A 23,384-nucleotide genomic window follows, 5' to 3' on the forward strand; every position below is an offset into this window, starting at 1 on the left:
AAATTCCACCATCTGCCGTGGCGATATTCGAACCCAGGTCCCCAGAACATCAGCTGAGTATCTGGATTAATAGTCTAGCGATAATACCACTAAGCCATCACCTCCCCTAAGCACGGAGCTTGACGTCCGTGGTGGGGAAGTTGTTGGAGAAGATTCTTAGAGATAGGATGTATGCGCATTTAGAAAGGAATAAACTCATTGACGATAGTCAGCATGGTTTTGTGAGAGGGAGGTCATGCCTCACTAACCTGGTGGAGTTTTTCGAAGAAGTGACTAGAATGGTTGACGAGGGAAGGGCCGTGGATGTCGTCTATATGGACTTTAGTAAAGCGTTTGACAAAGTCCCTCATGGTAGGCTGGTGAAAAAGGTTGGATCTCATGGGATAAAGGGGGAGGTGGCTAGATGGGTGGAGAACTGGCTTGGTCACAGAAGACAGAGGGTGGTAGTGGAAGGGTCTTTTTCCGGCTGGAGGCCTGTGACTAGTGGTGTTCCGCAGGGCTCTGTATTGGGACCTCTGTTGTTTGTGATTTATATAAACGATCTGGAAGAAGGTGTAACTGGGGTGATCAGTAAGTTTGCGGACGACACAAAATTGGCAGGACTTGCAGATAGTGAGGAGCATTGTCAGAGGCTACAGAAGGATATAGATAGGCTAGAAATTTGGGCAAAGAAATGGCAGATGGAGCTCAATCCTGATAAATGCGAAGTGATGCATTTTGGTAGAAATAATGTAGGGAGGAGCTGTACGATAAATGGCAGAACCATAAAGGGTGTAGATACGCAGAGGGACCTGGGTGTGCAAGTCCACAGATCCTTGAAGGTGACGTCACAGGAGGAGAAGATGGTGAAGAAGGCATATGGCATGCTTGCCTTTATAGGATGGGGCATAGAGTATAAAAGTTGGGGTCTGATGTTGCAGATGTATAGAACATTGGTTCGGTCGCATTTGGAATACTGCGTCCAGTTCTGGTCGCCACACTACCAGAAGGACGTGGAGGCTTTGGAGAGGGTACAGAGGAGGTTTACCAGGATGTTGCCTGGTATGGAGGGGCTTAGTTATGAGGAGAGATTGGGTAAACTGGGGTTGTTCTCCCTGGAAAGACGGAGGATGAGGGGAGACTTAATAGAGGTGTATAAAATTATGAAAGGCATAGATAGGGTGAACAGTGGGAAGCTTTTCCCCAGGTCAGTGGTGACATTCACGAGGGGTCATAGGTTCAAGGTGAAGGGGGGGAGGTTTAACACAGATATCAGAAGGACATATTTTACACAGAGGGTGGTGGGGGCCTGGAATGCGCTGCCAGGCAAGGTGGTGGAGGCAGACACACTGGGAACGTTTAAGACTTATCTAGATAGCCGCATGAACGGAGTGGGAATGGAGGGATACAAAAGAATGGTCTAGTTTGGACCAGAGAGCGGCACGGGCTTGGAGGGCCGAAGGGCCTGTTCCTGTGCTGTATTGTTCTTTGTTCACCCAGAGGAAACTCAAGCAGACACGGGGAGGATGTGCAAACTCCACACAGACAGTGACCTATGCTGGGAATCGAACCCGGATTCCTGGTGCTGTGAGGCAGCAGTGCTAACCCACTGTGCCACCGCACCATTCCAGGAAGAGGCCATTCATCCCATCATGCCTATGCCAGTCCTTTTGAAATGAGCTATCCAATTAGTCTCACTGCTCCTCCCCATCCCCTAAAGCTTAGCATCTTTTATTTTTCCCTTTTTCAAGTCTTTACCCAATTCTGCTTTGAAAGCTGCGGCTGGGATTGCTTCTATCACCCTCTTAGACGGTGCATCCCAGTTCGGAGCAATGCCTCCCTCCATCACCCTCTCTCTGAATGGGAACAGCTACGATCGGTGCTTGAAAATCACGAACCTGCCTTCGGAGCGAGTGCAAAAGCGAAATGGAAAATCAGATGTTAAAAGTGTTCCTTTCAGCTGACAATGAGAGGAGTGAAGGTGACAGGTTCTGGCCTGCCTGACTGTACTCTGCTCCTTTGTCAGTCTGTAGGGCCTGATTTACAAAGGAGAATCTGCCTGTAGAAAGTCATTTGCATACATCTGTGGCTCCATCTGTTAATGGAGACTCTGGCAGAGTCAGTCATAGCCTCGGGTTCAATGTTAGTCACTAAAACCTGTTTGTGAATCCAATAAGGGTGGCACGGTGGTTAGCACTGCTGCCTCACAGCGCCCGGGACCCAGGTTCAATTCTGGCCTCGGGTGACTGCCTGTGTGGAGTTTTATACATTCTCCCCGTGTCTGCGTGGGTTTCCTCCAGTTTCCTCCCACAGTCCAAAGATGTGGGGGTTAGGTTGATTGGCCATGCTAAATTGACCCTAGTGTCAGGGGGATTAGCTAGGGTAGATATGTGGGGTTACGGTAATTGGGCCTGGGTGGGATTGTGGTCGTTGCAGATTCGATGGACCGAATGGCCTCCTTCTGCACTGTAGAGATTCTATGGATTATTGACTGATTACAACGCACAAATTGCACTTTTGCCAAATAGGATCGGGTGGCTGAGATGAAGTAGTTTGTCTCAGAAATTTGTTGATGCCATGCCAAACGTAAAACGGATTTGGCACACGCACATCCCCTTCTGATCAAACCACCCCTGCTAACTTGGCAAAAACTCCAGTGTCTCGTTCAGATTCTGTGCCTGAAACAGGCATTAGGCCCCCCCTGCTCAATCCCGCTTGAGGGCTCCTCCCCACCTTTCCTGCAAAGGGGCGGCCAGTGCCGGGTCACTTACGCTCAGGATAACCATATGGCCGAACCTGCAGTTCTTAAAGGGACCACCTCCCTCTCTGAAAGGTGCTGTTGAATCTGCATCTGTTTTGTGGACCCGGCAAGCTGCCTCTGAACATGCGATTGGCATCCGCAGTTAGTGGGCAATATGTTGATGAGACCCCGTGACACAGTTTCAGGCACGTCTCGGGCTCTTGGCTTCTGCTTCAGAATGTCCAGCGCATTACCAATCTCGGGGCCAAGAATCGTGCCAAAACCAGTTTCCACCCCTTTAAATTTCAGACATTGTCAATGTTCCCTCAATGCTCATCGCAGGTTGGTCTCTTTGGCCATCAGCAAATGTGCACCGCACAAAGCCACCCCATCCCCAACTGATTCGATTTTCCGTCTGCCCCTCAATTTACGGTAGATGGAAGGGAGCTGATGACAAAGTCCGCCCAGAATAAAGAAAAGGTCTCTGGTATTTTCCATCTCACCAATAGAACCCTAGAATCCCACTCATAGAATTCTACAGTGCAGAAGGAGGCCATTCAGCCCATCGAGTCTGCACCGACCACAATCCCACCCAGGCCCTATCCCCAACATCTCACATATTTACCCTGCTAATCTCCTGACACTAAGGGGCAATTGAGCACGGCCAATCAACCTAACCTGCACATCTTTGGACTGTAGGAGGAAACCGGAGCACCCGGAGGAAACTCCACGCAGACACAGGGAGAATGTGCAAACTCCACGCAGATAGTGACCCAAGGCCGGAATTGAACCTGGGTCCCTGGTGCCGTGAGGCCGCAGTGCTAACCACTGTGCCGCCCCTAAAATCAGCCAAAAGCCACATTTTGCATAAAATAACACATACTTCCCTCCTTTCACTGCTAGTTTACGCTCCAATGGAAATCACATCAAGATTATCATTCATTAAGTCACTGGGAGCAAAACCACAAAGGCAAAATTACCTCCATCGAAAAACACGGTGTCATTATAAGAGTGCTACATTCTAAACTCGAGTGGGTCTCATTTCCCATGTTCTGCAATGGTCCTTGTAACCAAAACTCAGCCAGATCAACGTGAATGCATAGAAAATAAGTTTATTAAATACAGAACTGAAACATCTACAGGAGCCTTATGTCACAAGGGAAGTCTTTGTACAACTGGCGTAAAGTTAATGTGAAGAGCGGTCATTCGCAAACTAGGAGAACAAATTGCAATGCAACTGGAACCAATATTTTAATTCATATTTCTGGTACCTCACTTTGAATGCTTCTTCACAAAGGCAAATTTTTTTTTATCTGTAACTATTTCAGTTCGGTCTGACTTCACATGTTCCAAACACAAAGACGAAAGGGTCTAAAACAGTCTAAAACAATGTTAAACAGGTCCCCCGTTTGAAAACTGAAGTGCTTCACTCACCTGAGGTTGCATGGGCACAGTCTAGAACCTACTGATGCTTGAATAAAATGGGATGATTGCACAGTAACCCAGAGTTGATATCTGACACAGCAGCCACACGCTAGCTACCTTCTACTGTTACCTTGAACTGAAATAAATTATTTAAACCTATCAGCTGAAATGTCAATGACGTCATTCATACTTACTACCCAATCGAGTTCTTCCGTGCTTGTGTGTGCTTTTTTCCTTTACATATTGAACAATAAGTAATGGTTAGGCTATTGTCCTGGTCGCACACACAGCCTCGCTGATGGCAAAACATGTAGAAGCTGAGGTCAGGCAGTACGCAATGAAAAACCAATTACAAGACATTAACATGAATGGATACAATGTGGAATGAATCTCCCTCGATACCAAAGTTGATAACTCTGCCAGTCACTCTGGATAAGAGGGTGAGGGAAGTTCCATGTTTGGAACTACACCCTCCTGCACCCCCGCCTCCCCCCCCCCTCCCTCCGCTCCCCCCAACCCCTCTCAGCGAGAGGACCCGGATGCAACAATTAGCCTCCACACCTCTGAGGGACAAAAAAAACATAATCTCATAGGGTCGTCACTCTTGTTGGCCCCGGTGCCTCCAGCTGGAAGTTGTGCGCGTGGCTCTTACCTGTGAGTCACCAGTTCATGGGTTCACGTCCCACTCCAGAGTGCATAATCCAGGCTGACACTTCAGAGAGAAGGCTGCACTGTCAAAGGTGCTAAATTGATGTTAAACTGTGCGTTCCCTCTCAGACAGATGTAAAAGATCCCACGGCACACTTCAAAGAAGAGTGGGGATTCCTCCCTGGGATCTTGACCAATATTTCTCCTTCATACAACATGGCTAAAGTTTAGCGGGTCATCAGTGCAATGTTATTTCTGGGCGTTTGCAAATTTGCTGCAATATTTCCTACATTTCATTAGTGACCACACTTCTAAAGTATTTCACGGGCTGATGAAGGGCTTTGGGACATTCTAGGATTGTGAAAAACACTACACAAGAAAATAGTCCATCATTCTTTCTCAGTAAAGACAATAAGGACAAAGCATACATCCTCAAAATTGAATGGTCTATCAACACTGCTGGTACACACATGAAGATTGACAACTTGAGTGAGGTATGAAGGCGGATGCTGGTGTGCGGGGAAGGGGAGGGGAGGTTGTTTGATGCTGCCATTCGGTGACGCTATTCCAATCCTCATCCTTCAAATCCTCCAATCTAATCCTTATTGACTTCCCACTCTCCATGCTGTGTAAGAACATTCAACATCTTGCCCTTACGTCCATAGAATCAGTACAGTGCGGAAGGAGGACATTTGGTCCATCAAGTCTGCATCAACCCTCTGAAACAGCACTCTACCTAGGCCACTCACCTGCCCTATCCCCATAAACCCGCACATTTCTCATGGCCAATCTTTGGACTCTAAGGGGTAATTTAGCATGGCCAATCCATCTAACTTACACATCTCTGGACACTAAGGGGCAATTTACCATGGCCAATCCACCTTATCTACACATCTTTGGACACTAAGGGACAATTTACCATGGCCAATCCACTTAACCTGCACATCTTTGGACACTAAGGGGCAATTTAGCATGGCCAATCCACCTAACCCACACATCTTTGGACTGTGGGAGGAAACCGGAGCACCCAGAGGAAATCCACGCAGGCACGGGGAGAACGTGCAAACTCCACACAGACAATCACCCAAGGCCAGAATCGAACCTGAGTCCCTGGCGCTGTGAGGCAGCAGTGCTAACCACTGTACCACTGAGTCATCCTTATGTCCCTCTCAGTCATCAGCCCTGACAATGTCAATTCCCCTTGACAATTCCTTTTCCAGCATACAAACTTCAAAATCCTTCTCTATATCCAGAAATCCCGGCATCATCTTGTCCCACCCTTCTCTCTTCAACCTTTTCCAGTCAGCACACCTTGATTTTATTCCCTCAACTCCAATGCCTCTTTCTATGCCTTGGTGGTGATTGATTTTCAATCCTTATATCCTATCTCTCTGAAACACCCTTCCCAAAACTCTTGTCACATCTCTCTCCATGCCCCAAATCCTGCAAACTTACATCTTTACCTCCTCCATCCCCTAACCTTCCTCCCAGATTCTTGGTAAGTGCCTGGTTCCATTTTGCAAGTCGATTTGGGGACTTTTGCTTTAAAAACACAAGGAATTGTTGTCCATGGGTTCAAAGAACACAGCACATTGCAACAACCAAAATGGAGCAGTAACAGAAAATAAATGATGGACCTTGTGTGGTAAAACGCAATTCCTCAAGATTCTGGGTCAGGCCAATTGTACGCGCCCTATGACTCTTCAGAATGCAGCCAATCACACGATTGGTAAAGTCTATGGACGGGATTTTCTGGGCCTTCCCACCGGCAGGATCCCCCTGCCACCGCCCCCCCGCACCGCCCCCCCCCCCCCCCCCGCCCCCCCCCCGCCAATTTCTCCATGGCTGGTGCCCCAGCAGCGGGACAGACGAGCCACGCAAAACGGCATAGACATCGGCGGAACTGGAAGTCCCTACTGGTAGCCCATGGTGAGCCGCCCCACCGTTGGAAAACATGCTGCCAGGGTGGGGGGAGGCGGAGTTGGTAGGGGGGAATCAGCAAATTCCACCCTCTATCTGTGAAGAAATAACTTGCAATATTTTATCATTATCGCTGGAATTCTGCTGCCCCTCGAGCGGGCGAGGGGCGGACAATGGAAATGTCCGTTGACCTCGGGCAGGATTTTCCGGTCTCGCTGGAACGAGAGTGTAAAATCCTGCATTATGTCTCAAAATGCTCTTCACATCCAACACATTACTTTTGAAAATAGTGTTGTGGAGGCAACCAATTTGCACGTTGCAGAGTCCAACAAAATGAACTAACTAACCAGGTAATCTGCATGTTGGGCTGAGGGAGGAATATTGATCAGGTTAGGGGGAAGACTACAAGCTTTTCTTTCGCTGATCTCCTGGCATCTTTCAGTAAGAAGTTTAACAACACCAGGTTAAAGTCCAACAGGTTTATTTGGTAGCAAAAGCCACACAAGCTTTCGAGGCTCTGAGCCCCTTCTTCAGGTGAGTGGGAATTCTGTTCACAAACAGAACTTATAAGACACAGACTCAATTTACATGAATAATGGTTGGAATGCGAATACTTACAACTAATCCAGTCTTTAAGAAACAAAACAATGGGAGTGGAGAGAGCATCAAGACAGGCTAAAAAGATGTGTATTGTCTCCAGACAAGACAGCCAGTGAAACTCTGCAGGTCCACGCAACTGTGGGAGTTACAAATAGTGTGACATAAATTCTGATTCTAGGATCGCATGATAAAGACTCAGGAGGAAAAAAGCAGAAATATTTATGTGAAATAGTGTGACATAAACCCAATATCCCGGTTGAGGCCGTCCTTGTGTGTGCGGAACCTGGCTATCAGTTTCTGCTCCGCGACTCTGCGCTGTCGTGTGTCGCGAAGGCCGCCTTGGAGAACGCTTACCCGAATATCAGAGGCCGAATGCCCGTGACCGCTGAAGTGCTCCCCAACAGGAAGAGAACAGTCTTGCCTGGTGATTGTCGAGCGGTGTTCATTCATCCGTTGTCGCAGCGTCTGCATGGTCTCCCCAATGTACCATGCCTCGGGACATCCTTTCTTGCAGCGTATCAGGTAGACAACGTTGGCCGAGTTGCAAGAGTATGTACCGTGTACCTGGTGGATGGTGTTCTCACGTGAGATGATGGCATCATCTCACGTGAGAACACCATCCACCAGGTACACGGTACATACTCTTGCAACTCGGCCAACGTTGTCTACCTGATACGCTGCAAGAAAGGATGTCCCGAGGCATGGTACATTGGGGAGACCATGCAGACGCTGCGACAACGGATGAATGAACACCGCTCGACAATCACCAGGCAAGACTGTTCTCTTCCTGTTGGGGAGCACTTCAGCGGTCACGGGCATTCGGCCTCTGATATTCGGGTAAGCGTTCTCCAAGGCGGCCTTCGCGACACACGACAGCGCAGAGTCGCGGAGCAGAAACTGATAGCCAGGTTCCGCACACACAAGGACGGCCTCAACCGGGATATTGGGTTTATGTCACACTATTTCACATAAATATTTCTGCTTTTTTCCTCCTGAGTCTTTATCATGCGATCCTAGAATCAGAATTTATGTCACACTATTTGTAACTCCCACAGTTGCGTGGACCTGCAGAGTTTCACTGGCTGTCTTGTCTGGAGACAATACACATCTTTTTAGCCTGTCTTGATGCTCTCTCCACTCCCATTGTTTTGTTTCTTAAAGACTGGATTAGTTGTAAGTATTCGCATTCCAACCATTATTCATGTAAATTGAGTCTGTGTCTTATAAGTTCTGTTTGTGAACAGAATTCCCACTCACCTGAAGAAGGGGCTCAGAGCCTCGAAAGCTTGTGTGGCTTTTGCTACCAAATAAACCTGTTGGACTTTAACCTGGTGTTGTTAAACTTCTTACTGTGTTTACCCCAGTCCAACGCCGGCATCTCCACATCTTTCAGTACACAGTCTTTGGTTTCTGTGTAAACTTTCACTTGAAAGATCCAGTTCCAACGGATTGAGCCAGCCTTTGGTAGTAGGTTCCTTGTAACTAATTCCTTCACCGTTCTGCTTAGCGAGAGGGATTGATTGCTACCTTCACTGCTGGGGTTGGCTTCCTCACGGCTCTTCAAAAGAAACTTTCAAGTGCACAGGTTTACCAATAATGATTCTGGATACCTGACAACAATGAGGCTGAACCAGGGTGTTTGCAACCTCAGGGTGATGTGACGCCGAGATGCATTTTCAATCACATCGCTAAATCCACCTGCCTAACAACACCTCTCTCCGATTGTTTTCCAGTCCCGTTACGGTCTGGTCCCTCCCCATATCTGCAACCCAGCCTCACAGGTCCGCAATGTATCTGCACCCCTCTAATTCCGGCCTCTTGAACATCCCTGGTTTTAATTTCTTCAACATTGGTGGTTGCGCCTTCAGTTCCTAGGCACTGAGCTCTTGAATTCCCTTCTTAAACCTTTCTACCTAACTCCATCTCACACCCCTCCTTTAAGGGTGGCACAATGGCACAGTGGTTAGCACTAATGCCTCACAGCGCCAGGGGTCCGGGTTCGATTCCCGGCTTCGGGTCACTGTCTGTGTGGAGTTTGCACGTTCTCCCCGTGTCTGTGTGGGTTTCCTCCGGGTGATCTGGTTTCCTCCCACTGTCCAAAGATGTGCGGGTTAGGTTGATTGGCCATGCTAAATTGCCCCTTAGTGTCAGGGGGATTGTGAGGTTACAGGAATAGAGTCTGGGTAGGATTGTGGCTGGCGCCGACTTGATGGGCTGAATGGCCTCCTTCGGCACTGTAGGGATTCTATGATGGTGAAAACTCTCCTTAAAGCATACCTCTTTCATCAAGGTTTTGGTCATTTGCCTTAATATCCTCTCATATTTTGTTTTATAATGCCTCTGTCAAGAGCGTTAGGACGGTTTATCACAGCAGAGTATTGTATTTGCAAAACCTTTCCTTCAAATGAGTAAAGTTTATTTATTAGTGTCGCAAGTAGGAATATATTAACACTGCAATGAAGTTATTGTGAAAATCTCCTCGTCACCACACTCTGGCACCTGTTTGGGTACACTGAGGGAGAATTTAACATGGCCAATGCACCCTAACCAGCACGTCTTTCAGACAGTGGGAGGAAACTGGAACACCCGGAGGAAACCCACGCAGACACGGGGAGAACGTGCAGACTCCGCACAGACGGTGACCCAAAGCCTGACTGTGAGGCAGCAGTGCTAACCACTGTGCCACCATGCCGCCCCAATTACTAAATCGCGGAAGGAGCTTTTGCGATGCTTTTAATCTCCACTTTCACTGATAAAAGCAACTTAAAATGTTGGATTGCCAAAAGGAGGTTGATTATTATTTGCGGGGAAAGCACTAGTCTAGAAAGTGTAGAATTATTCTGTTTACCCTTTTATTTCCCGTCAGTGGCCACTCTCGCCCTTTGTCTGTGTTTTGCCTCCTAACTTTGCACAGCTTTTCTCTCTAATGACCCAATTTAAAAGTATCTTTTCCTTCCCCGAATAATGAATTGTCACCAAATACTTGCAGAAAGGAGATTCAATTTTTAATGAGCTGACAGTGTGTTGGAGCCATGGTCAGAATCACAAGGGAAAGGCTGAGCCAGACACAGCACAGATAATTACACTGAGGACTAATTTGACCAAACATCATTTCCAAGCGGATTTTTAATCAAGTAGAGTGTTCGCAAAGGGAAGGAGAAAAACATCCCATCCCACTACCCGGCTTTGCAGTAACCACGGCTTTCTCTCTCTCTCATTTAATAAAGAAACAACTTGAATTTATGTATAATTGCATCTCGCACAATCTCCGAATGCCCTAAAGCACTTTACAGTTATTTTCTTTTCCAGGTGCAGTTACTGTTATAAAGTGGGAAACATGGTGGCCAACTGATGCACAGCAAGATCCCACAATTAACAGAGTTGAGGTTCAGACCATCATGAGATAACTGAACAGTGCAAAACACTGAAGGAAAAAAAATGGTCAACCCCCAATCCTATGTCCCCCTTGATTATGTTTCCCCCTGTTTCGATTTCCCCTGCCTATGTTTCCCCCGACTACATTTCTCCCCGCCTATGTTACCCCTGACTATGTTACCCCTGACTATGTTGCCCCCTGACTATGTTTCCCCCTGACTATGTTTCCCCCTGACTATGTTGCCCCCTGACTATGTTGCCCCTGACTATGCTCCCCCTGACTATGCTCCCCTCTAACTATGCTCCCCCCGTCTACGTTCCCCCATCTATGCTGCCCCCGACTATGTTGCCCCCTGACTATGTTGCCCCTGCCTCTGTCCTCCCCATCTATGTTCCCCCCTGTCTATGTTGCCCCCTGATTATGTTTCCCTATCTATGCTCCATGTCTATGTTTCCCCCGTCTATGTTCCCCCCTGCCCATGTCCTCCCCTGCCTATGTTCCCTCTGCCTATGTTCCCCCCTGAATATGTTCCCTCTGCCTCTGCTACTCTGGGCTTTCTCAGACTTTTCTTGAATTGATGAGACAGGACAGGTGATTGTAACAGTTGAAGGTTCAGTATGGCATTGGTAGTGAACCGGGGGAGAGGGTCCTCTCACTTTGCTGTCTTGTGCCTGACCATGGGCCACCAATTTCCACATTAAAGCAAGTTCTTGTCTATCCTTGGTGAGTAGCCTGTTCATAATTAGCCCTCGACGCACATCAGATTATGTGGACATTGTAATTTGTGGGATCTTGCTCTGCACAAAATGGGCTGCCGTATTCCTAAACTAAAACAGCGACTACACTTCAAAATCAGTTGTAAAGCACTTTGGAGCGTCCTGGCGGGGTGTGAAACACACTTTATAAATTCAAGTTCCGTCTTACGGGAGTTAAGTTGTTGCGGTGTTGATTTTGCGAGTAAATTCTGTTTCGAAAATAATAAAACCTCGCAAGATCTGCCTGGAAACATTATGTAAGAAGTGTCAGCCCCTTTAATGAAAGGGGAAGACTGAGACAGTTAACTTTCCCATCGATGATTATGAAATGCTTTGGGTTATTTTGTTACAATAGCCCAGTCTTCTGCACCAGTTTTGATGTTAATTAAACAAGCGTAGATTTTCCTAATTAGACAGCTTAGTCAGTGCTCGGTGATGAGTAAATAAAAGCCACCAGTGAGAGCAGGGGGGGAAGGGGGTGGAACTAGAAATCCTTCAACATCTAACAAGATTAATCAGGGCTCATTGCTTTGACACAGCATTCAGCTGCAAAATGCATTTGAGACTGCGGCGATTAGAACTAGTTTAATTGCGACGTAGCAACTTATTTTGTAACATCTGATTACCAAACATCATTCGCTCCAGCTGTCAATTCACTGAACCAGTCTTTGACCAGTGCCAAGATGCCCCTTTTCCCAGCCAAACCTTTACTGCCTCGCAACCCAGCCCTTCGCCCACTACTGCCCCCCAGTTTTCACCCTCTTCAAGACTTTAGTGTATCTGGTGCCCAACTAGTTTCGCCAAGTCTAGTTAGACCACATCAAATGCCATCAGGGCCTCACTCTCCGCTATTAAGGAGAGGGGCGGCACGGTGGCACAGTGGTTAGCACTGCTGCCTCACAGCGCCAGGGACCCAGGTTCAATTACGGCCTCAGATCACTGCCTGTGTGGAATTTGCACGTTCACTCCGTGTCTCTGCATGGGTTTCCTCCGGGTGCTCAGGTTTCCTCCCACAATCCAAAGATGTGCAGGTTAGGTTGATTGGCCATGCTAAATTGACCCTAGTGTCAGGGGGATTAGCAGGGTAAATATGTGGCATTACAGGGATAGGGCCTGGGTGGGATTGTTGTCGATGCAGACTTGATAGGCCAAATGGCCTCGTCCTGCACTGTAGAGATTCTATGATTAACTACTTCATAGACTAGTTTAATCCAGGGTCCATTCCCCACCACCAACCACCCCCTTGACTCTCCCTCCTCTTATCCCCTTTACCCTTATCTCCAACATCCTACACACAGCTCAAAGGCACTTCCATACTGAGGTTGAGATCACCCTGTCTCTGTTCCTTCCCCATATCTGTCGAGTAATAGTTCCCGATAGGATGCTCTTGGTCTGAAGCTGCATCTTGCTCTAATTTCTCCTCATCTCCCCTCATGCACAGCTCGGTGGCCCAGTGGTTCGCACTGCTGCCTCTCAGCACCAGGGACCCGGGTTCGATTCCAGCCTCGGGGGTGTGGAGTTTGCACATTCTCCCTGTGTCCGTGTGGGTTTCCTCTGGGTGCTCCGGTTTCCTCCCTTAGAACATAGAACATTACAGCGCAGTACAGGCCCTTTGGCCCTCGATGTTGCGCCAACCAGTGAAACCAATCTAAAGCCCATCTAACCTACACTATTCCAATATCATCCATATGTTTATCCAATGACTATTTAAATGCCCTTAATGTTGATGAGTCCACTACTGCTGCAGGCAGGGCATTCCACGCCCTTACTACTCTCTGAGTAAAGAACCTACCTCTGACATCTGTCCTATATCTATCACCCCTCAATTTAAAGCTATATCCCCTCATGCTAGCCATCACCATCTGAGGAAAAGGGCTCTCACTATCCACCCTATCTAATCCTCTGATCATCTTGCATGTCTCTATTAAGTCACCTCTTAACCTTCTCTCTAACAAAAACAACCTCAAGTCCCTAAGCCTTTCCTCATAAGACCTTCCCACCATACCAGGCAACATCCTGGTAAATCTCCTCTGCACCCTTTCCAATGCTTCCACATCCTTCCTATAATGCGGTGACCAGAACTGTACACAATACTCCAAGTGCGGCCGCACCAGAGTTTTGTACAGCTGCAACATGACCTCCTGGCTCCGAAACTCAATCCCTCTACCAATAAAAGCTAACACTCCGTTCGCCTTCTTAACAACCCTATCAACCTGGGTACCAACTTTCAGGAATCTATGCACATGGACACCGAGATCTCTCTGTTCATCCACACTACCAAGTATCTTACCATTAGCCCACTACTCTGTAATCCTGTTACTCCTTCCAAAGTGAATCACCTCACACTTTTCCACATTGAACTCCATTTGCCACCTCTCAGCCCAGCACTGCAGCTTACCTATATCCCTCTGTAACCTGCAACAAACTTCCGCACTGTCCACAACTCCACCGACTTTAGTGTCATCCGCAAATCTACTAACCCATCCTTCCACGCCCTCATCCAGGTCATTTATAAAAATGACAAACAGCAGTGGCCCCAAAACAGATCCTTGCGGTACACCATTAGAACTGAACTCCAGGATGAACATTTCCCATCAACCACCACCCTCTGTCTTCTTACAGCTATGATGTGGAGATGCCAGCTTTGGACTGGGGTAAACACAGTAAGAAGTTTAACAACACCAGGTTAAAGTCCAACAGGTTTATTTGGTAGCAAAAGCCACACAAGCTTTCAGAGCCCCAAGCCCCTTCTTCAGGTGAGTCACCTTGGCCCTGAAGAAGGGGCTTGGGGCTCCGAAAGCTTTTGTGGCTTTTGCTACCAAATAAACCTGTTGGACTTTAACCTCATAGAATCATAGAAATCATAGAATCATAGAAACCCTACAGTGCAGAAAGAGGCCATTTGGCCCATCGAGTCTGCACCGACCACAATCCCACCCAGGCACTACCCCATATCCACCCACTAATCCCTCTAACCTACGCATCTCAGGACACTAAGGGGCAATTTTAGCATGGCCAATCAACCTAAACCGCACATCTTTGGACTGTGGGAGGAAACCGGAGCACCCGGAGGAAACCCACGCAGACACGAGGAGAATGTGCAAACTCCACACAGATAGTGACCAAAGCCGGGAATCGAACCCGGGTCCCTGGAGCTGTGAAGCAGCAGTGCTAACCACTGTGCTACCGTGCCGCCTGGTGCTGTTAAACCTCTTACTGTTCTTACAGCTAGCCAATTCCTGATCCAAACTGCTAAATCACCCTCAATCTCATGCCTCCGTATCTTCTGCAATATGTAATCATATTAGTCCAAAAATGTGCGGGTTAGACTGATTGACCATGTTAAATTGTCCCAAGATGTGTGGGTTGTGGAGATTAGCGGGGTGGGGTTACAGGGCTGGCAGTGGGCCTGGGTAATGTGCTCTGTCAGTGAGTCGGTGTAGACGTGATGGGCTGAATGGCCTCCTTCTGCACTGTAGGCATCCTATGATGATTCTATGCTCTCTCTGAGCTCATCCGGTTTTCGAGATCCACCTCCTTGACTCCATTCCCACAAATCCGCTGACCATCCAGCGCTCCTCCCTGTCTCACACCTTTGTTCTTGCTGATTTTGTAAATAGTTCCCACTTCTCAGGCGTGTTTCCCCCAACCCGCTCCCTGAGTTTAAAACCCCCATCCTCGCCTTCCCCCAAAACGCCCACCCTTAACACTTCTATTCGTACAAATTACTGCTCATCTCCAGACTCCCCTCGTCTCTCCAAGCTCCCTGAAAGTGGCGATGTCATCTCACAAATGGGTGTCCCGCCTTCCCTGAAATTGTGCGGAATCTTTACAACCGGGTTTCTGATCCTGATACAGCTTCGAAAGAGCCCTAATCGAGATGGCAAACGGCATCCTCTGTGACTGCGACCATGAGGCTTTATTGTCCCCTTTGACCTCTCCATGACCTTTGGCACAGTCAGCCCCGCCATCCTTAATCATAGAATCCCTACAGTGCAGGAGGAGGCCATTTGGCCCATCGAGTCTGCACCAACAACAATCCCACTCAGGCCCTATTCCCGTAACCTCACATATTGACCCCACTATTCCCTCTAGCTTACGTATCCCGGGACACTAATGGACAATTTAGTATGGCCAATCAACCTAACCCGCACATCTTTGGACAGAGGGTTCAAACCGGAGCACCCGGAGGAAACCCACGCAGACACGGGGAGAATGTGCAAACTCCACACAGACAGTGACCCAAGCCGGGAATCGAACCCAGGTCTCTGGAGCTGTGAGGCAGCAGTACTAACCACTGTGCCGCCCTTCTCCCACCATTCCTTCCTGGTGTCTAGCTCAGGGAGGTGAACCTCGCTTGGTTCCCACTCAGACCCATGTGATTGCAGCCAGAACATTTCCAGCAATGGCTTTTCCTCGTGTCTCCTGCTCTGTGATTACTATCTAGTCTTGGCCACTTCCCCTTAGCCCTCACCCCCTCGTGATGATTACCCAAACTACTACCTCAGACGGGCCTTTTCCTGAGGTACTCTAATGAAATTGGACCATCTCTTCAGACTAATCTGTAGTTCTTGTGATTACTGCTGCGTTCAGGTATTTTGATGGACAACAATCATGTAGCTTACATATTTTGCTAAAGTCGTAAATAAAAATGATTTTAAAAAGGGAATAGTAAAGGACTATCAAGGTTATGCTCAAGGGAAGCCCATGTTAACTCTTAATCTGCCGCCTACATCATCTGTAATGTAAGTTGTTGTTGTGTTTCACGTGTCAACTTCGAGCATATTCGGTTAAATACAATTGGCGGGAATTTGTGGCCTTGCTTGACCCGAGACCGGAAAATCCCACCCGAGGTCACTGGAGCTTCCCATTCTCCGCCCCTCGCCTGCTCCGATTTCCGTGGCGGGCGGGGCGGTAGAATTCTGGCGAATGTATTTCTATTAAGGGATGCTCTGGTTGCCATAGTGATTAATATGGTGTCCTCACCTCGTGTCTTTTTGGCGTCTCGTTGTCCATGTGTCGGGGATTACTCTTCGCCTGCACGTTGGTTTCTGAAGAAGGGTTTGCCTCTGGGGGGATTGGCGCTGGGTAGGTCGGGGGTGGCGGTGGTGGGTCGGAGGTCACTGGCGGAGGCGGCGCAGGGAAAGCGGGAGGCGGTGGAAGAACCTTCTCTCCAGCCGCCTTGTTCTTCTGCTGGCTTGCGTCTGGATTCAACATGTCCATGTATGTGTCCATGTCCGATGACCCTGGGAACAAGGGAATTCAGTCAGAATCCAAGAGAATCCAGTCATGGCAAAAAGAAAATCATAATGGGAAACTTTTATTGCACATGAATCCCACCCACTGGGTTTATTTCTCTGAATTAAAGGGACTTCATCTCAATAGTTGAAATGCAACAAGTGGGTTTCCTGCGGGTGTTTCCTCCCACAGACCAAAGATGTGCTGGTTAGGGGGATTAGCCATGCTAAATTATCCGTTAGTGTCCAAGGTGTGCAGCTCAGGGAGATTTGCAGGGTAAATATGTGGTTTATGGGGATAGGTTCTGGGTAAGATATTCTGTCGGGGAGTTGGTACAGACTCGATGGGCTGAATGGCCCCCTGCACAGTAGGGATCAATTTATTAATTCATGGGTTGTGGGAGTTGCTGTCTGGGCGGCATGGTGGCACAGTGGTTAGCACTGCTGCCTCACAGTGCCAGGAACCCGGATTCAATTCCCGGCTTGGATCATTGTCTGTGTGGAGTTTGCACGTTCTCCTTGTGTCTGCCTGGGTTTCCTCTGGGTGCTCCGGTTTCATAGAAATCATAGAAACCATACAGTGTAGAAAGAGGCCATTTGGCCCATCCAGTCTGTACCAACTCCCCGACAGAATATCTTACCCAGAACCTATCTCCATAACCCCACATATTTCCTCCCACAGTCCAAAGATGTGCGGGTTATGTGAATTGGCCGTGCTAAAATTGTCCCTCAGTGTCAGGGGGACTGGCTAGGGTAAATGCATGGGGTTATGGGGATAATAGGGCCTGGGTGGGTTTGTGGTCAGTGCAGACTTGGTGGGCCGAATGGCCTCCTTCTGCACTGTGGGATTCTATGATTCATTGCCCATCCCGAGTTACCCTTGAAACTGAGTGACTTGTTTGGCCATTTCAGAGGGCAGTAGAAAAGCCAACCACAAAACAAATCCCTGGATGGAAAAGGAGATGGAAATTAAGGTAAGGAAGAAAAAGTGTGCTTAAGACAGGTGGAAAATTGAGAACCAAGAGGAATACAGGAGGTTCAGAGAGGAGGTAACAATGCACATCAGAGAAGCAAAGAGGGATTACGAGAAAAGATTAGCATCCGACATGAAGGGGAATCCTTCAGAGGCATCTAAATATTAAAGGGTAATAAAAGGAGGGGTAAAAATTAGGGTTCTAAAGGGAACAAAGAACATAGGACAAGGAAAATTACAGCACAGGAACAGGCCCTTCGGCCCTTCAAGCCTGCACCGACCATGCTGCCCGACTGAACTAAAACCCCCTACCCTTCCGGGGACCGTATCCCTCTATTCCCATCCTATTCATATACTTGTCCAGTCACCCCTTAAAAGTCACTATCGTATCTGCTTCCACTACCTCCCCTGGCAGCGAGTTCCAGGCACCGACCACCCTCTGTGTAAAAACCTTGCCTCGTACATCTCCTTTAAACCTTGCCCCTCGCACCTTAAACCTGTGCCCCCTAGTAATTGACTCTTCCACCCTGGGAAAAAGCTTCCGACTATCCACTCTGTCCATGCCTCTCATAATCTTGTCGACTTCTATCAGGTCTCCCCTCAACCTCCGTCGTTCCAGTTAGAGCAAACCAAGTTTCTCCAACCTCTTCTCATAGCTAATGCCCTCCATACCAGGCAACATCCTGGTAAGTCTTTTCTATACCCTCTCCAGGGAATTCAACCATGGCTGAGGTATTTAATGAATACTTTGCATCTGTCTTTCCCATGGAGGTAGACGCTACTATTCAGCTTACGGTAACAGATGAGGAAACTCTGTCCCTAGAAGGAGATAATGAGAAAGTGTTGAATTGGCAGCCGGTACTGGATGTTGACAAGGCGCCTGGACCAGATAGAAATCATAGAAATCATAGAAACCCTACAGTGCAGAAGGAGGCCATTCGGCCCATCGAGTCTGCACCGACCACAATCCCACCCAGGCCCTACCCCTACATATTTTACCCGCTAATCCCTCTAACCTACGCATCCCAGGACACTAAGGGGCAATTTAACATGGCCAATCAACCTAACCCGCACATCTTTGGACTGTGGGAGGAAACCGGAGCACCCGGAGGAAACCCACGCAGACACGAGGAGAATGTGCAAACTCCACACAGACAGTGACCCGAGCCGGGAATCGAACCCGGGACCCTGGAGCTGTGAAGCAGCAGTGCTAACCACTGTGCTACCGTGCCGCCCCTGATGAGATGCATCCAAGGATATTGAAGGAAGTGAGAATGGAAATAAAGTTTAAGTTTATTTATTAGTGTAAAAAGTAGGCTTACATTAACACTGCAATGAAGTTAGCGTGAAAATCCCCTAGTTGCCACACTCCAATGCCTGTTTGGGTACACTGAGGGAGAATTTAGCATGGCCAATGCACCTAACCAGCATGTCTTTCAGACTGTGGAAGGAAACCCGAGCACCCAGAGGAAACCCATGCAGACATGGAGAGAACGTGCAGACTCCACGCAGTGACCCAAGCCAGGAAGCAAACTCGGGTCCCTGGCGCTGTGAGACAGCAGTGCTAACCACTGTGCCACCATGCCACCCATAATCGTCTCTAGACTCGGGTGAGATGCCAGAGGTCCGGAGAATTGCAAATGTTACACTCTTGTTTAGAAAAGATTGTAAGGATAGCCCCAGCAATTACAGACCAGTCAGTTTAACAGCAGTGGTGGGCAAGGTTCTAGAAACAATTATTCGGGATAGAATAGTAGCCACATGGAAAATGTGGGTTGATTAGGAAGAGCTAGCATGGATTTCTAAAGGGGAAATCATGTTTAACTAACATGCTGGAGTTTTTTAAGAAGGTAACAGAAAGGGTCGATGAGGGTAATGCTGTTGATGTGGTGTACATGGAATTTATTAATTATTAATAGGGGCATAGAGTACAAGAGCAGGAAGGTTACGCTGAACTTGTACAAGAAACTCGTTAGACCTCATCTGGAATATTATGTATAGTGTTGGGCGCCACACTTTCGGAAGGATGTGAACGCATTGGAGAGGATGCAGAAGAGGTTTACAAAAATGGTTCCAGATGAGAAACTTCAGTTATGGAGATAGATTGGAGAGATTGGAACTGTTCTCCTTGGAGAGAAGGGGCAGAATCTTCCTGTCCCCGCCTACCATGGGAGTCATAGCGAGGGGCGGGGTGGGGGGGGGGGGAGGGCAGGGGGGGAAGGTGCGGACCAAGCAAAGGTCCATTGACCTTGGGTGGGATTTTCCGGTCTTGGGGTGAGCGCAGCCAGAAAATCCCATCCAAGAAGGTTAAGAGGCAATTTGGTCAAGAGGTTCAAAATCCTGAGGGGGCTGGACAGGGAAGAGAGGGAGAAATAGTTCCCACTTCCTTCACCGCACAGACTGCAGGGGTTGAAGAAGGCAGCTCACCACCACCATCTCAAAGGCAATTAGGGATGGGCAATAAATGCTGGTCTAGTCAATGAGGCCACATCCTGTAAATGAGCGAAGAAAAAATTAGCCTCATATCATCCTGGACAAAAGAATGGAAAGGGGGAAGAATGCTGAGATTAAACGCCATCAAAACTCCTGCTACTGGTAGCAATCTCGCTAAAGACACTGGGATTGGACATGTGGATGTTATTCCAGGGTGCAACTGAGCTGTGATGTGATTCCCTCTCAATAATCTGCTGACACTGATACTGAGTGTGGAACTAGGCCCCAGCGTACGTCAGCACCCTCCTCACTGGAACACAAATACAGGGATAAAACCGGCAAATGAAAGACGGAAGAAACAAAACTCCCTTTCCGACACTGAGACGATTATTCAGGTGAATATATGTTTCTTGTTTAATAATGGAACGTTTCTGTTCTGCTAACGCATGTGGGAAGATTTTACACACCTGTTAACACCTGTATTCGAAGTTGGGTTCAGCTCTCACCCGCGTTAAAAATTTTTAGGGACTACCATATACACCCGAATAGAGGTCGATCTCGTGTATAAGTCGACATCCAACTTCTATGCAGAGAATGCCAACTCTTTATGCTCACCACCCACACGCCGCTGTGGTCAAACTCGCCCCAGTGCAAACCTAGAATCACTCAATCACGCTCCATCGCAGGCGGCTCCTGGTGTCTGTACACGGCAGCACAAGATGTCAGGGCTACCATCTCACTGGTACTTCCCGCCAACCCCTCCCTCTAATATGGCAACGCAGTGCCGAGAAGGAACGGTAGGAAAAACAGCCCGGTTCAAACTTGAAGTGGTTGAGACTGCAAATAAGGTAATTTTTTATCCATTCGTGGGACATGGGCGTCGCTGGCTGGCCAACATTTATTGCCCATCCCTAGTTGCCCTTGGGGAGTCAACTACATTGTTTTTAAAAAAGTGTATTTATTAGTGTCACAAATAGCCTTACATTAACACTGCAATTAAGTTACTGTGACAATCCCCCAGTCACCACCCTGCGGTGCCTGTTCGGGTACACTGAGGGAGAATTTAGCATGGCCAATGCACCTAACCAGCATGTTTTTTGGACTGTGGGATGAAACCGGAGCACCCGGAGGAAACCAACGCAGACACGGGGGGAACGTGCGGACTCCGCACTGACATTGACCCAAGCCAGGAATCAAACCCCGGTCCCTGGAGCTTAGAGGCAGCAGTGCTCAATTCTCGGCGTCGGGGTCACAGTCAGTGTGGAGTTTGCACATTCTCCTCGTGTCTGTGTGGGCTTCCTCCTAGTGCTCCAGTTTCCTCCCACAGTCCAAAGATGTGCGGGTTAAGTAGATTGGCCATGCTAAATTGCCCCTTAGTGTCAGGGGTCTAGCTAGGGTAAATGCATGGGGTTATGGGGATAGGGCCTGGGTGAGATAGTGGTCGGTGCAGACTCGATGGGCCGAATGGTCTCCTTCTGTAGGATTCTATGATTCTATGCAGGCCAAACCAGGTAAGGACAACAGATTTCCTTCCCTAAAGGACATTAGTGAACCAGATGGGTATTTCCGCCAATCGACAATGGTTTCATGCTCATCAGTAGATTCTTAATTCCAGATATTTTTTATTGAATTCAAATTCCACCATCTGCCGTGGCGGGATTCGAACCCGGGTGCCCAGAACATTAGCTGAGTTTCTGGATTAATGGTCTAGCGATAATACCACTAGGCCGTTGCCTCCCCTTAAAATAATAGTGCAGTGGCTAAGATATCAGAGAGGCACATTGGAGGATGGAGGAAGCTCTCTACACAACTTGGGATTCTTTTGCGCTTTTACAGCTTGGTAAAATTACACTTCGCACATCAGATGTACAAGTTTCAAGTATCATTTCAAACATTGTACAGGCTCACTGGTACCCCAATGCAGCCGACTCCTTTATACAGTGCATTTACAAGCACTCATCACAGTGGATGGCTTACTCCACTGTTTCTGTTCATTACTTAAGACACAAATGTCCATCAAATACTTACTTACAGGTGTCCATTTTTAAAGAAACAGCGATGGGATAAATGCTGATAATGGAGTGTGGAGTATGTGTAGTTATTCTCAAATATTTAGCACAGTAAATTTTGTTCGACCATGTGTGGTTAGTGTACCTTTAAGAGTTTTTTTTAATTCATGCTCACAGCCTAACGTGATGTCATTGTTGGGAAGAGGAAAAACTGGGTGCAGCTCAGGTGACAGGGATTTTCATTTTCAGTTTGGAGATGTAGGTTGGAGTTGAGTTTTAGAAGGGACAGCAAGTTAAAAATAAATGTTTTCCCTCTCTCTCTCTGTTGTTCATAGAATCATAGAAACCCTACAGTACAGAAAGAGGCCATTTGGCCCAGCGAGTCTGCACCGACCACAATCCCACCCAGGCCCTACCCCCATATCCCTACATATTTTACCCACTAATCCCTCTAATCTACGCATCCCAGGACACTAAGGGGCAATTTTAGCATGGCCAATCAACCTAACCCGCACATCTTTGGACTATGGGAGGAAACCGGAGCACCCGGAGGAAACCCACGCAGACACGAGGAGAATGTGCAAACTCCACACAGACAGTGACCCAAGCCGGGAATCGAACCCAGGTCCCTGGAGCTGTGAAGCAGCAGTGCTAACCACTGTGCTACCGTGTTTTGAAAATTCTGTTGGTTTCCTGAAGGGTGAAAATCTGCTGTTGTTGGGGGCTGAACCAAAGCCTCTCTGGTGCTTTGGGAAACTGTCTTGTCGTCAAACTGTTTGGAGTGAATCCAGAGAACTACAGACTTCAACCAAGGGACTTAAATTTCCATTATCACCAGAGCAGTGTTAAACCTGTATAAAGGGTCTTTGTTGTCTGTAGGTTTTGGTTTTAATTGGAACACATTACAGATATTCATTAAGAGTTAGACATTATAGTGGTTGTTCTGTTTCTTGTTTGTAATTGGTAAAGGTTCTTGCTAGCTTTCTTACTATACATGTTAACTATATTCTTAAATAAATGCTCCCTAGTGGGTCACTTGAATCATACCTGAAGCGGAACTTCTCATGCTTATCCTCGCCAAATTCAAGATGCAAAACTTATGATCCAGGCAGGCTTCATAAAACACTTTGGAGTTTCTGACCTGAACCATAATAACCAGCAGAAACCCATTTGCAGCAGCCGTATCCAGACTTTTACTCAGTCCTGGTGATTCCACCCCCAGAATGTACGGGCAGGCTTTGTGGCTCAAGCATGTCGATTGTAGCTGCACGAGGAGAGTGCGATTCTTT

General features: G+C 47.8%; 1 protein-coding gene across 8 annotated transcripts in view; it reads right to left on the reverse strand.

Moving 5' to 3' along the window:
• espn (espin) overlaps positions 1-23,384 on the reverse strand; it is a 281,984-nt gene that overhangs the window by 89,465 nt on the left and 169,135 nt on the right. For all 8 annotated transcript variants that reach the window (XM_078238747.1, XM_078238745.1, XM_078238746.1 and 5 more), the window contains one exon: positions 16,430-16,689. In XM_078238747.1, coding sequence (XP_078094873.1) covers positions 16,430-16,689 — 260 coding nt within the window. The remainder of the gene's footprint in view (positions 1-16,429; positions 16,690-23,384) is intronic.

The sequence above is a fragment of the Mustelus asterias genome, chromosome 22 (assembly GCF_964213995.1).
Source record: "Mustelus asterias chromosome 22, sMusAst1.hap1.1, whole genome shotgun sequence".
Classification (NCBI taxonomy): domain Eukaryota; kingdom Metazoa; phylum Chordata; class Chondrichthyes; order Carcharhiniformes; family Triakidae; genus Mustelus; species Mustelus asterias.